The 13,692-nt window shown below is 38.4% G+C and overlaps 1 protein-coding gene across 1 annotated transcript; it reads left to right on the forward strand.

The window, feature by feature from the left end:
- The first annotated feature begins 8,045 nt into the window (after positions 1-8,045).
- On the forward strand, positions 8,046-13,434 carry LOC116866392 (collagen alpha-1(I) chain-like). The gene is made up of 3 exons (XM_032855385.1): positions 8,046-8,126; positions 10,881-10,919; positions 13,016-13,434. The coding sequence occupies exons 1-3, from the start codon at positions 8,048-8,050 to the stop codon at positions 13,432-13,434; spliced, it is 537 nt and encodes a 178-aa protein (XP_032711276.1). The 5' UTR covers positions 8,046-8,047.
- Positions 13,435-13,692: the final 258 nt, after the last annotated feature.

Genomic DNA, 13,692 nt, shown 5'->3' on the forward strand with positions numbered 1-13,692 from the left:
TATACTGAGTCACATTCAAAGACTCCATTTAAGAGTCTAAGAACTAGCAACTCTAGAGAGGTGAAAACTTGCAGGTATCACCTTAACCATCTGGTCAAATTAATACCATCAATGTTTCAAAGACAGTGCTATCGGGTACTCTGATACGATGCAAGCAGAACAACACTGTGGTATTCCTTCCAAACATCCATAATTCCAGTCTAATCAAGAAAACATCAGACAAACCCTGATTGGGAGGCATTCTGTAAAATACCTGACTCATACTCTTCTAACGTATCCAGATCATGAAAGACAAAGAAGGACTAAGGAGCTCATAGATTAGGAGATACAAAGAAGTGACCAGCTAAATGCCATGAATAATCTTGCACTGGATCATGGGACAGAAAATGAACATTAGTGGAACATTCTAGAAAAATCTGGATAAAGTCTGTAGTTTAGTTAAGAGTGTTATACCAGAGTTAACGTCTTAGTTTTGGTAATTGTACTATGGTGTATGTGTATATGTATAAGTATGTATTTTATATTTATACTTATTTGCATATATAGAATTTAAAATTAAATAAAACATTCTGGTTTTATTTAATTTTATCTATATTATAGTTATATTTGCATATATTTACATATATTCATATATATGTATTCACACATATATTTACATCTATATAAATTATATATATATATATATTTTTTAACTGTTTTCTTTTTTGTTCAGTGTTTGTTTCCTATCCTATGGTACGATGAACAACCAGAATTACTATTTTGATACATTAAATTCTGATTAAATTTCATTTGACACTGTAATGTGTCAAGGTGCCATAGAATCATTATGAAAGTTTAGAATGGCTCCTGGCATGTAATAATTACTGATAATATTTACTTGCATTTTATTTTATTTTTTTAATGTACTTAAATGCTAATGAAAACAAATCTATAACATAACTGACCTCATTGCAGGTAGGAGTATTATTCCTATTAGTCCTAGTAGATGTTTGATTGGTATTCCTAGAATGGTACTAAGTGTGAATAGACAAGATGTGCAGAGTGCAACCCCTCTGAAAACAGCTGATTTATGAAGATTAATACTTCTATAACTATAACTATAACTAAAAGAATAAATACTCTGGACGTCAAGGAACTTTTAGGGATTTCCTTTTTTATTTCATTATTCTCTTTAGCATTCTTTGTCTAATACAGCATATATTTAAAAAATTTTCTTTATATCTATCTAGCCCACCCTATGAAAGAAAGGACTTTTGTTTTGTTCTCTTTACTACTATATTGTCAGCGCTAACAAGACTGTTGTATGCAGTACGCACTCAACAAAAATTCCTTAGAAATCAATAAGTGAATAAACAAATGAATTAAAAATATCTGTTGATCATCTACAATTCAAATTTCCTATACCATATGTTGTGTAAGTCTCCATTGGAACACTTCTGAGATTAAAAAAATGTGTTTATGTGTTTATATAAACACATATATGTAGAATAGTAATAAGAACCTACTAAAATAGACAAACATAAGTTGTAATATTCTTCCCTCTTATGTAATTTTTTACCTCTAATTTATTTCAAATATATGTATTCCAAATATACACGTATATTCTAAATGGTTAGAAATATTCTAAATACATATTTTTCAAATATGTATAAACATTCCAAATATGGATTCCATATATACCTATGTCATATATATCAAAATATTATAATAACCAGGTTGGTGTTAGTCTAATAGCCAGTTTATCATGACACCTCAAATATACTTGTGTGGTAGTTTCAGTATATTTAACACGTGACTTAAACAGAGAAATGAGCTAAGAGGAGCATAATTAAGGGGACTATGACCATATCTTTGATTAATATCCTTGTGCAAACAGAGAGAAGGTAAGAAGTCTCACAGTTCCTTTTCTTCTTTTGCAAATGAGGAAGAGCCAGGTGTGTGTCTTTATACACAATCTTTTGAGGCAAACCGAGAGAGGCAGTCAAAACTCAAGTCAACCTGATTCTGGCAAACAGAACTGCACTCTAAACAACAATCAAGTCCACACATTGTTCTGAGAATCGTTGTATAAAAGACAGTGACACACGGGTGCTGTGAAAAGCTCTCTTGCCTCTAGGTGTGGTCTGAGGTACACACATCCTTTTATGGTGACCCTGTCATTGTCAATCCACCTCCACAATCTAAGGCATTAAGTATCAGGCAACTGGACCCCCTCAGCAGTTCTTTTCTGCTTTCAACTTAAAATGCCTTCCATGGCTTTTCTCTTGTATTCTTCTACCCAGATTCATATTTTATATCTGAATATAACAACAGCGTAGTTTAGTTAGAATAGCCTAGAATTTATACCACTTTCTTATATCACTTATCTTAGAAGAATATTCTGGTTATACCCCACCTGATTTATTTGTTTGTATATTTGTCCACTTATATGTTCATTCATTCATTCATTCATTCATTCATCTAACTAACATTTCCTGAATGCCCACAACATGCTAGGCTCTGAGAATACAGTGATGGACAGGACAGATACAATCACTTTATTCATGCAGATGATAATTTTAGCGATATTTTTTTTTTAAGATTTTGTTTATTTATTTAGTCAGAGATAGAGAATGAGCGAGCACAAGCAGGCAAAGTGGCAGGCAGAGGCAGAGAGAGAAGCAGGCTCCCCACTGAGCAAGAGGCCCGCTGTGGGACTCGATCCCAGGATCCTGGGATCATGACCTGAGTGGAAAGCAGTGGCTTAACTGACTGAGCCACCCAGGCATCCCTAATTTTAGCAATATTCTTTATCCTTCCTTAAACAAATGGGACTTTTCCTCTCCTTCAAATGTACATAAATGTAAATGTACATTGTTCTCTATTGCACCACTCTTTTTCTTTTCTCTCTCTTTTTTTTTAAAAGATTTTATTTATTTATTTATTTGACAGGCAGAGATCACAAGGAGGCAGAGAGGCAGGCAGAGAGAGAGAGAGGGAAGCAGGCTCCCTGCTGAGCAGAGAACCCGATGCGGGACTCAGTCCCAGGACCCCGAGATCATGACCTGAGCCGAAGGCAGCGGCCTAACCCACTGAGCCACCAAGGCGCCCTTCTTTTCTCTTTTTAAAAAAGATTTTATTTATCTATTTTAGAGGTTGGGGGAGGAGCAGAGGGGTGGGGAACAAGAATCTCAAGCAGACTCCATAGTGGAATGCGGAACTTGATCCCACAACAGCGAGCTCATGACCAGAGCTGAAACCAAGAGTTGGTCACTCAAACTGCAGAGCCACCCAGGCACCCCATCCCCTCTTTTTCTAAGGTAGCATTAATCCCACCCCATCTGAGAATTAGAGGTCAGTGTTCAACACTTCGTTGAATTATTTCTTTCTCTGTTTCTTCACCCTACATACTGGACATAGAAATAAGTTCCAAAGGAGGTAGCACTGAACTTTTTGAAAACGACTCATCTCTGCCAAATTATGACTCTCTGAAGTATTGTTCTTCAAATGCATGTGACATTAAGAGCTTGGTGTTATCTGTATCTGGTGGTTGGAAACTAGCATTTCATTATGGTCTTACATGTATTTCCCTGATGCTTAATGAGGTTGAGCATCTTTTCTTGTTTATTGGCCTCTTCTGTGAAATGTGTTTCGTGTCTTTTGCTAATTTTTAAGTTACATTGCTTTCTTTTTTCTTATTCCTTCATTAGAGTTTATGATATATTCTTGTTGCTAAGTGTTCAATATCAGTGCTACAAAAATTACTCCCATTTTGTGTCTTCTTTTTTCACTTCTTTAAGGTATCTTTTGATGAGTCTAGACTATTCTTCATTTTAATGTAGTCCAATTTCTCAATCTTTTTACCATGAGTAAATCTTGGTCCTCTTTTAAGAAATTATTTTTCTCCTCCAAAGCATAAATGTAATCTTCAATTTTTTTTCTTCTCCCTAAATTGTAAAGTCTAGACCTTACAATTGTAAGGTCTATATCTTAAATAAGTGCTGAAGCTAGGTCAGTATGTAACAAAAAGAGAAATCATCAGGCTTAAGCCTTACTGTATATCGTGACATTAAGGCTTAAGCCTGATGATTTCTCTTTTTGTTACATACTAACCTAGCTACAGCACTTAATTTCCCTTTCTCTTTTAGAGGAAGAAGAGGTCTTATGTCTTTATTTTAAAAAGTTTTATTTATTTTTTAAATTTCTTTTCAGTGTGCCAGAATTCATTGTGTATGCACCACACCCAGTGCTCTATGCAATACGTGCCCTTCACAATACCCACCACCAGGCTCACCCAACCCCCCACCCCCAGCCCCTCCAAAACCCTCAGTTTGATTCTCAGAGCCCACAGTCTCTCATGGTTTGTCTCCCCCTCCAATTTCCCCCAACTCCCTTCTCCTCTCCATCTCCCCATGTCTTCCATGTTATTCCTTATGCTCCACATCTTGATGACAGCTTCCACCTAGGTTCCATGAATGTCTTTTGCTGAACTTCCATAGAAAAGGGAAGCACCAAGTAAAGGAATTAAATTATTTAGAGCAAAATGATCCACCATTCATGCTGAGGAGAGTTGTTTTTCAGTAATGTAGGAAGCAAAACAAAAACAGTGGAGACAACACGAAGGAAACAAAGAAATTTGTGTAGACATTTTGGATACACCTGGGAAAATTAAAAAATCTGTGGAAGTTGTTTATTAAATACATTGCATCTCTTCCTTCCTTCCTCCCTCTTTTTCTCTCTCCCTAACAATCATGAGAGTTGACCAGTCTGGAAAGCTGTGATCAGTACGAAATTTCTGCTCAGAAAAGTATATACAAGTAGGTGAGTGTTTAAGCAGAAAAATTTGTAAATAACTGATTGTTGGAAAATCAGAATTCTGAGTAAGTTGGTGATTCAACATGAACCTTCCCTTCAAGATTTAAATATCTATGATTGCCAGAAGGGAAGGAGGTGGGGTTACGGGCAAAAGGAGGAAAGGGGAGAGGGCGGTACAGGCTTCAGTTATGGCGTGAACAAGCCATGGGGATGAAAGTTACAGCATGAGGAATGTAGTCTGTAGCATCCTAATAGCACTGTAAGGTGAACAGATGGTAGCTTTATTCATGGTGAGCATAGCACAATGTGTAGACTTGTTGAATCACTATGTTGTATACTTGAAACTAATGCAACATTGTACTTCAATTAAACATAAATAAAAACATAACCTTTTTAAAAATAAACAAATCAGATGACAGTTTATGACCACTGTTGATTATTCCAAATTTATGTCAGTGGCCTCTCAGAATGATAAAAAGTCACCTAGTCTAAAACTCTTATCCACAGACTGAGAGTTCTTTGTATCCTATGCATGGAGAAGTCCTAATATAGGGGAATCTTCTGTCAGAGGAATAAAGAGTTTTTTAGTTGGTGTAATATACTGAATGTTGGTGTTCCTCAAAATTTGTGTGTTGAAACTTAATCCTTAATGTCAGGGTGTTAGGAAGTGGTACCTCTGGGAGGTGATTAAGTCTTGAACACAGAATCCTCGTGGAAAGTATTGGTGCCCTTAGAAGAGAAACAGAGAACTTCTTTGTCCCTTCCAACCTAGGAAGAAGGTGGCCATCTATGACCACGAAGCAGTCCCTCACCAGACACCAAATCTGCTGGTGGCTTGATCTTAAAATTCTCAGCCTCCAAAACTGTAAGAACAAATTTCTATTGTTGTTAAGCCACCCAGATTATGGTTTATTTTGTTAGAGCAGTCTGAATGGACTAAGACAGATGGCAACCTAAGGGGACATTGGTGTAGCCTAGGATGGAACTCCTTACCCTATATAATAACAGAAGATGGATTATCCTCATCTAAAATGGAACAGAAATTATGCTGAGTGAAATAAGTCAAGCAGAGAGCATCAATTATCATATGGCTTCACTTATTTGTGGAGCATAACAAATAGCATGGAGGACAAGGGGAGATGGAGAGGAGAAGGGAGTTGAGGGAAATTGGAAGGGGAGGTGAACCATGAGAGACTATGGACTCTGAAAAACAATCTGAGGGTTTTGAAGGGGCGGGGGTGGGAGGTTGGGGGAACCAGGTGGTGGGTATTGGAGATGGCACGGATTGCATGGAGCACTGGGTGTGGTGCAAAAACAATGAATACTGTTACGCTGAAAATAAATTTTAAAAAATTAAAAAAAAAATAAAATGGAACAGAAAAAGTATCTGTCTATATCGAGTTTAGTGAAGTCAGAAAATATACAAAATGCGAATTAGAAGTTGGCAGTAGCCTAAGTGCTTTTGGGTGGAATGAAGGAGGACTGACTGAAGGGAGATTATCCTAAACTCCAGAGACTTTCAGGGCAATTGATGGGTGAGTGCTGCCCATAAACCAGAGCCTGTGAGGGATCATCTTAGATCCTGTCCTACAGCCCCAATTGGAGAAGTGAGGGACTCTAAGGACAAAGACACCGAACTACTGGGAAGTAACCAATCAGATATGAGATACCTTTGTTCTCATCAAGGGATTTAAAGGGAGCACTCCACCAATAATGGAGAGGTCTCCAAAGAAGGCATGGATATACTCCTATGACAGACAGTCTCCTTTAAATATCTATCAGACATAGAGAATACAGAGGCAGCTTAATTATAATGCCAGGGAAATATAAGCTTTCTCAATTCCCTTTCTTCTATTACCTCTCCCTTTACTCCCTTTACTCCAACCTAGGAAGTGTCTAAAAGAACTGCCACTGACTTGGGGAATAGGTAAGCCAGCAAAAAATAGAAGCTCAATACATTCTCTGGCCAAGAGACAACTGAATTGTCTATGAATGGCTTTAGCTAGGTGGAGGAAAAGTAGCTGTGACTCTACATGAAAATCAAAACTATGTCTATTACATAGAGTTCAACATTTTAATATATTGAATTGAGTCTGCTTTTTATGACAAAGTGGTCATTGGATTTTCATAGCTAACTAAAAGTGATCCAAAAAGTCATATAACTTCTTGAATTTTCATCCAAAGAAAGAAGAAATCTTTTTCCCCTGATACTATTTTGCAGAGTTTGTTGGACACAAATGATTCTATCCCTTTGGGTCTCCACATTTTTAACATATTAGTTATAGATGACTCAGTGTCTGAGCACAACTGGTGATAATTGATTTTCCCCTGAAAAACTCAATCTATTCATTCAAATTTTAAGAATCCCAAGAGTCTTATTTTTAGGTTCTTTAAGATAATTAACATTTCTGTGAGATAATTTAAAATTAAGTTTTAATTAAATCTAAGATAACTTTAAAAATTCTAAGAAATTATTTTATATTGTCTTCAAATATTTTCCTTTTAAAATCACCAGCTCTTTTATTTTTATTCCTTCTAGAACTATACATACAAAATTACTCTTGGTTCTCCATAGGTAAATACAATTATCACCCTTAGTCATTTGCCTTTCTTTCCAAGATGAACACCTAACTCACTCAATGCTTCCTTGCATACTATTGTTTTCTATCCCACTCATTATCCTGGGCATTTTTTTGTTTTAAAATGTCACAGTCCATAGAAATCATGAACTCGGCTGAATTCTGATGTCTAAGTCTGAAGACAGTCTTAGCTGCTTTCATTTTTTTTAAGCCCTGTGAGATAACTTCTATAAGCCTTTCTTGACCCTTTGTTGTACTTTCATTTTATTGATTATGTTTTGGGTATTTTCGCCTTTGATTTCCTGATGATTTTATTAGCTCATTCTATAGAGAAGAGGCCAGAAGTATTTGCGATTTGGGCAGTGTAAACAATGTGGAATAGGCTAGTGAAACAGAACCACAGTTCTGAAGTGAGTATTACAGAATGGAACACTTATAAGTAGTAGCTGAGGAGAATGAACAACTTGTAAACAACCTGACTAACTTAAGCTCTTCCAGTGACGAGCTTGACCACACCTTGAACCCAATAGGTTGGCAAAGACCCAAGTGGCAAATCAGATATCGGTTAGAGGTGTCAATCCATGGGTTTGAAAGGTGATATCACACTGCCTTGTGTTTTCTACAGGAGCGTGTCTGAGTTTGCTGCAGCATCAGGAGAGGGAGACGGAGACAGCATGACTTCTACCAAGATGCTGCTGCTCTTGCTGTCCATGGCTTTGGTAGCCTTGTGCTCTGCTCAGGGCATCAATGACGGTAAGTTGGGGAGATGGGGGAATCATACAAGCATGAGGTTAAGATTCATGGAAAAGAAGAAGGTTGAATTGAGATTTCTCAGAAATTAAGTACTTTATATTCAGAGACTAGGTGAATAAAAGAGGAGAAAACCTTAGAGTCTCTTTTCCAGAGTGCAAATATCATCTGAACAATGGGGCTCACATTTCAAGTCCATGTCTTCCTGGTGGGACCTTTCCTCTTTCTAGAAATATGGACTTTCACTTCTTCACTCTGTTTGTGTGAAAAAGCCATCTCAATGAAATGAGTATTCTAAAATTCATCGAGATATCTCATTTCCTTGACATCAAACACATGGCCACTTAAAAATATGGAGAATCTGAATTCAATTGTCTTTATTGCATCAAAATTTTGACAGTAAGTAGGCACTATTCATTCTGCTCTCTATTGTATTACCTATTCTTTTTATTTTTAAACACTTCTATGTCTGGTCAGGGAATGATTTGGCAGGCATGCATCTATAGGAAAACTAGAAAATCCTAGCAATGGAACATTTCAGGCAAAGATGGAGGAATTTATTCATAAAAAAGAGAAAGATTAATTCTTTTTTGATCTTTGGCTCTTTAAAAGAGAGATGTTGGATGGCCTCTCTTAAAGGTACCAAATCTCCAGATATAGAATAAGCATCCAGGTAATTCTTTCAAGGACTGCAAACATCCAGATAGTAGACCTCTTATAATACAAACGAATACAGTTTGAAACAAAATTTTGTATTCTTACTAAATGTTTTGTCATTCTATAGAAGCAGCTTTGGTCAAGAAAATAGGAATACTAAATACATGACACTCTGATTGATTATTTGAGTTTTTAGCCTGTCACCATCTTCTGAGACAAACTTGGGGCTCCAAATTCTACAATGGTCATTTCTGAGTTTTCTGAAAGGTATATGAAGTTTGAAGCAGACAAAGTTGTTTTTGATACAATTAATTGAGCTTCAAGCTCTATATTTTGTGGTAGTTTGACTGTTAGGTGGGAAATAAAAGTAAAATCTTAAGAAAAAGATTTTCTTTTTTGAATAGCATGGACATGGAATATATTTTATCCCTGGTCTCGTATAAGTTTCATGTCATGAATTCTTCACTGCAACAATTTGAAGTAGACATTCTTATTCCCAGTTCACAACTGAACCATAGCTCTGGAGTTTAAATATTCTACACAATGTGCATAATCAGGAAGTGACAAAGCTGTAATACAGACTCAGCCCTGTCTGATTTCTGCCTCATCCTGTGACCTCTGTTTTAGCTTTTACTTCATCTGAAATGACTTTGACTTGTCTTCATTATGTTGAATGTTTGTAAGTTGACATCCAGACCATTCAACACATAAATCTCTTAGCTCCCCATCTCTTCTAGTTCCCAAATTGATTAACTTCTTGACTTGTGTCCCTAATCCACCTACTTCCCAAGGGCAGCATGACAGTCTCAACACAGGGCAGTGCTCTGTTTCTCTGAGTATTTCAGAAACACTTATCAAAGTATTGAGTAACTGATCTGGTAAAATGAAGCTGAAAATATGGTTAAAGGTAGCATGTCGCCAGTATATCACCAAAATGATGCCATTAAGGCAAGACTGAGTTCATTCCTACATTGGTAAGGGAGAATGCCCCTGAGGGTAAAGAGGAAAGTTGGGATCTTTAAAAGTAAGGTTTTGGGGTCTGTTTGAAGGAGGGCTTTATTAGGATTGAGTAAGGTTGATGACTTAAGAATTTGGGGGCAAGTGTACTGAGGTATTGGGAAGAGTCTCAGAGAGCCACCAGCTGATGCCCTAAAAGAGTTGAACAGTTTAATGTTTCTTTAAAAGAGTTTGGGGCAAGGTCCTGAAATAAGTGGTAACTCTTTGAAACATTATTATTTCTGGCCAAGAGCTTTCTGGAAGAGTGAAGTCATGTTAATGTAGCCAGGAAGCTTTATGATTTCAGGTCTCCAACTTTGCCTCTCACAAGAGGTCACATAAATCCATCTACAAGCATTGCAGCCCTTCATTTCCTTACACCTACCTAATGCAGAACTGGGAAAACTATATGACTCTGTCATCTCTGCTTCAGAACCAGTGATCATGACTGGGGTTGTAGTTTGGGAAATGTTGTTGCTCCACTGTACCCAAACTTCTTAGTATTTGGGTTTCTCTTAGACACCCTACTCATTAGTAAGTGTTTTTCTCTAAATCCTTCTACAACCAAGGGCTAATGATTGACTAGCACAAAGGCCTCCCATCTGGAAGGGAATTATCTCTATTGACCTTTAGCTAATTTGAATCATGAAGATACAATGTAATTTAAGACAAGGACTTAGTTGTTCAGTCGGTAAGCTTACTGTTACACCTTACTCATTTCAGCACTAATGCTTAATGCCTTTGGTATGAAAGCCTTGATATGGTTGGAAAGGATACCTTTCTTCAGAGCAGGGGAAATGTGAAGCCAGGAGTCACTGGACACCCTTCAGATGGAAAAAACTGAAGTTCATTTGAACAGTGTGGGTGGGAATGTATATAGAAGAGAGGATGAAGAGAAGACCAGAAACCATGGGGGAGCTAATCGATGATAAGCCATACCACCAAAGAAATGACAATGTTGAGCAAAAGTCAATTGAAAATTGTGTTGCTTCAGGAAAACCTTTATAAGTTTAAGGATTTTCCCCAGTTCCTAGCTTGTCAAGGGCCCTTCAGTTTGGGTTATGATGTATTGCATTTTTTTTTTTTTTTGCTTTTTCTTTGCAGAAGCCCCTCAAGAGGAAGAGCAGACACCCCAATTATTAGGTGAGTTATTTCCAATTCAGTCAACTTATTTAGACTTTTTCTAAATGGATTCAAGAAATCTCTGGGTCCTAGATATACTCCAAAATTTCCATGATTTTTGTACTTTAAAAAAAAATCATGCTCAAGCTTTAAGGTTTTCTTTTTCAACCATCCTACTCTATTGTGTTTTTTTAAAGATTTTATTTATTTATTTATTTGACAGAGAGAGATCATAAGTAAGCAGAGAGGCAGGCAGAGAGAGAGAGAGAGGAGGAAGCAGGCTCCCCACTGAGCAGAGAACCCGATGCGGGGCTTGATCCCAGGACCCTGAGATCATAACCTGAGCCGAAGGCAGAGGCTTTAACCCACTGAGCGACCCAGGCGCCCCCATCCTACTCTATTGTTTACTCTTATTAGTTCCACAGTGCAGGAGGAGTGCAAAAGACAAAAGGAAGAAAAAAAGTTGAGCGGGGGCAATGAATTGCTTTGGATTTAAGAGTTCTCTCAGATCTAGACAGTGTGGTCACTGCTTTCCTTCTGATTTTTCTTGCTTCAGTTACTTGCCTTACTTGTCTTTGTAAGGGCGCACCTATTGGAGGATTCCTCAAAGAGGGCTTAGATTATCCACATGCTCTACCCCAGCACTGAGTCAATAAAACCCAATACTTCGCAGTAACCATGTCAGGATCCCATGCTTGGTATCGAGGATGCAAAAGTAAATGAAACATGGTTCCTATCTTTAAGGAACACAGGATCTAAGGGAAGATTTGACTTGGACATAACAAAGATTGCTGTCCCAAATGTGGCAAAATAAGGTATCATAGAAGCTCAGAACAGGGGAGAAAAGGGGAAGCCTCATACAGAAGATTCCCTGTGATCTGGACCCTGGAGAGTGGAGGCATGGGGGACAGCAGAGTGAAATGTAAAGCTAAATCTATCCAATACAGATTTTACTCATCCAGGAAAATGGAATAATCAGTAATGTAGAAGTGACTATACAAAGATAGTGTTGAAGACATGGGCTTGTTTCATATTGTGCAGGAATTTAGAGACAGCAAAGTGAAGGTGTAATTTATTCTATGGGCAACAGAGAGCGTTTTGAAAAAGAAAGTGACACACCAATTTATTTGTGGGTCTGACAACAATCAGGAGTAAGGAGTCTGACAGCATAGACTGTGTCTGTTAAGCTTGCCATCTTAACATCTGACAAAAGGTACAATTTAGCACATGGGCAGTCCATAAAATAAGTGTTGAAACCTGAAGAGAATGATTATAAGAGCAACAGCCAGGAGATGAGGAAGGAATGAATGAAAGTGGATGCAAGAGATGATGAGGGATTACTTAAAAATAAAATCTTTGTAGATTGGGGAGGGGAAGTCTGGCTCAGTTGGTACAGCTCGGATTCTGGATCTCACAGTTGTGAATTTGAAGCCCATGTGGGGTGTAGAGATTACTTAAAAATAAAATCTTCAAAACAGAGAGATAGAGATGGTGAGGGCCTGTACTCAAGCATAAGTACCAGAAATTTGTCAAAAAAGACACAATACAGGGTAAGCTTTATTTACACCTCCTGTTTGCCACAGACTTCACCGTTGGTGGGGGAGGATAGCAGAAAGGGGAGAGTGGGTGTTGTATGATTTGCTGTAGCACTGCGACAAGCAGGGTAGCTGGAATTTCCCCTCATTCAATAGATTCGTGTCAAAATATCCTGCACAGATGCAGGTAGATACAGTGAAATTGTCTGGTGGTTTCTCTCAGATATCATGAGATATCTGGTGATTACAGATGATTTGATGTAATCTGAACTTGACTATATCACGGCAACTTCAGAGTAGATGGCAATATAGAATAGGCAGAAGCACCCAAAGAGGCAGAGTAAATGACCAGTGGGCAAAAACTCGCTCAGCTAGGTCCATGCACTGCCAGGAGGCCAGGATCTCTCTGCCCCTTCTCTTCTGGGGACTAGGCCCTGGTCATTACCTACCACCACAGAAACCAGCGATATACTCCTTCAGCCTACATTTAGGCCATCATACATCCCACATTTGCATCATATCCGTTGGTGGCTAATCTTTCTTTTAACTGTTTCCTTGCTGAATTTGTGTTCTCTTGCCAAGGAGATGATGAATTATTGGAAGAAAACCCAGAGGAATCAAAAGGCAAATCTCAAGAGGAAAATGAGGATGAGAGAGGCAAACCTGGAGAGAAAGGCCACGGGCAACCAAACAAGCCTCATAACCAGGGTCTCCAGGGAGGCCCGAAAGGCCCATTTGGCAGTGATGGCCCAAATGGCCCAGGTGGCCAACAAGGACCAGGTGGGCAACAAGGACCAGCTGGCCAGCAAGGTCCAGGTAACCAAGGTCATCCTGGTGGTCAACAAGGACCAGCTGGCCAGCAAGGTCCAGGTAACCAAGGTCATCCCGGTGGCCAACAAGGACCAGCTGGCCAGCAAGAACCAGGTGGCCAACATGGCCCAGGTGCCCAGGGAGACCAGCAGGGAAGAGATGACCAGCATGGTCACCTCGGTGGCCAGTGACAAAGTAACCCTAGTAAGGAGGTCCTCCAGTGATTCTCTAGGTATGAAGTGCATTCTTATTCACTGATCTCCTGAATTTCCCCTTTTCAATTCCTAATTCTTCTTTCTGTTCTTTGGCTCATTGAAACCTTGATTTTAATCTCTCTTAAACATCTTGCCGCAATTCTCCTTGCCTCAACCTTACCCATAGAACAGTCTTCGTTATCAGAGCAAGTGTTCCTTCCACTCTGAGCTCGCTGGCTTGCTTGCTTGCTTTCT

The sequence above is a fragment of the Lontra canadensis genome, unplaced genomic scaffold (assembly GCF_010015895.1).
Source record: "Lontra canadensis isolate GAN:19392208 unplaced genomic scaffold, GSC_riverotter_1.0 scaffold9, whole genome shotgun sequence".
Taxonomy (NCBI): domain Eukaryota; kingdom Metazoa; phylum Chordata; class Mammalia; order Carnivora; family Mustelidae; genus Lontra; species Lontra canadensis.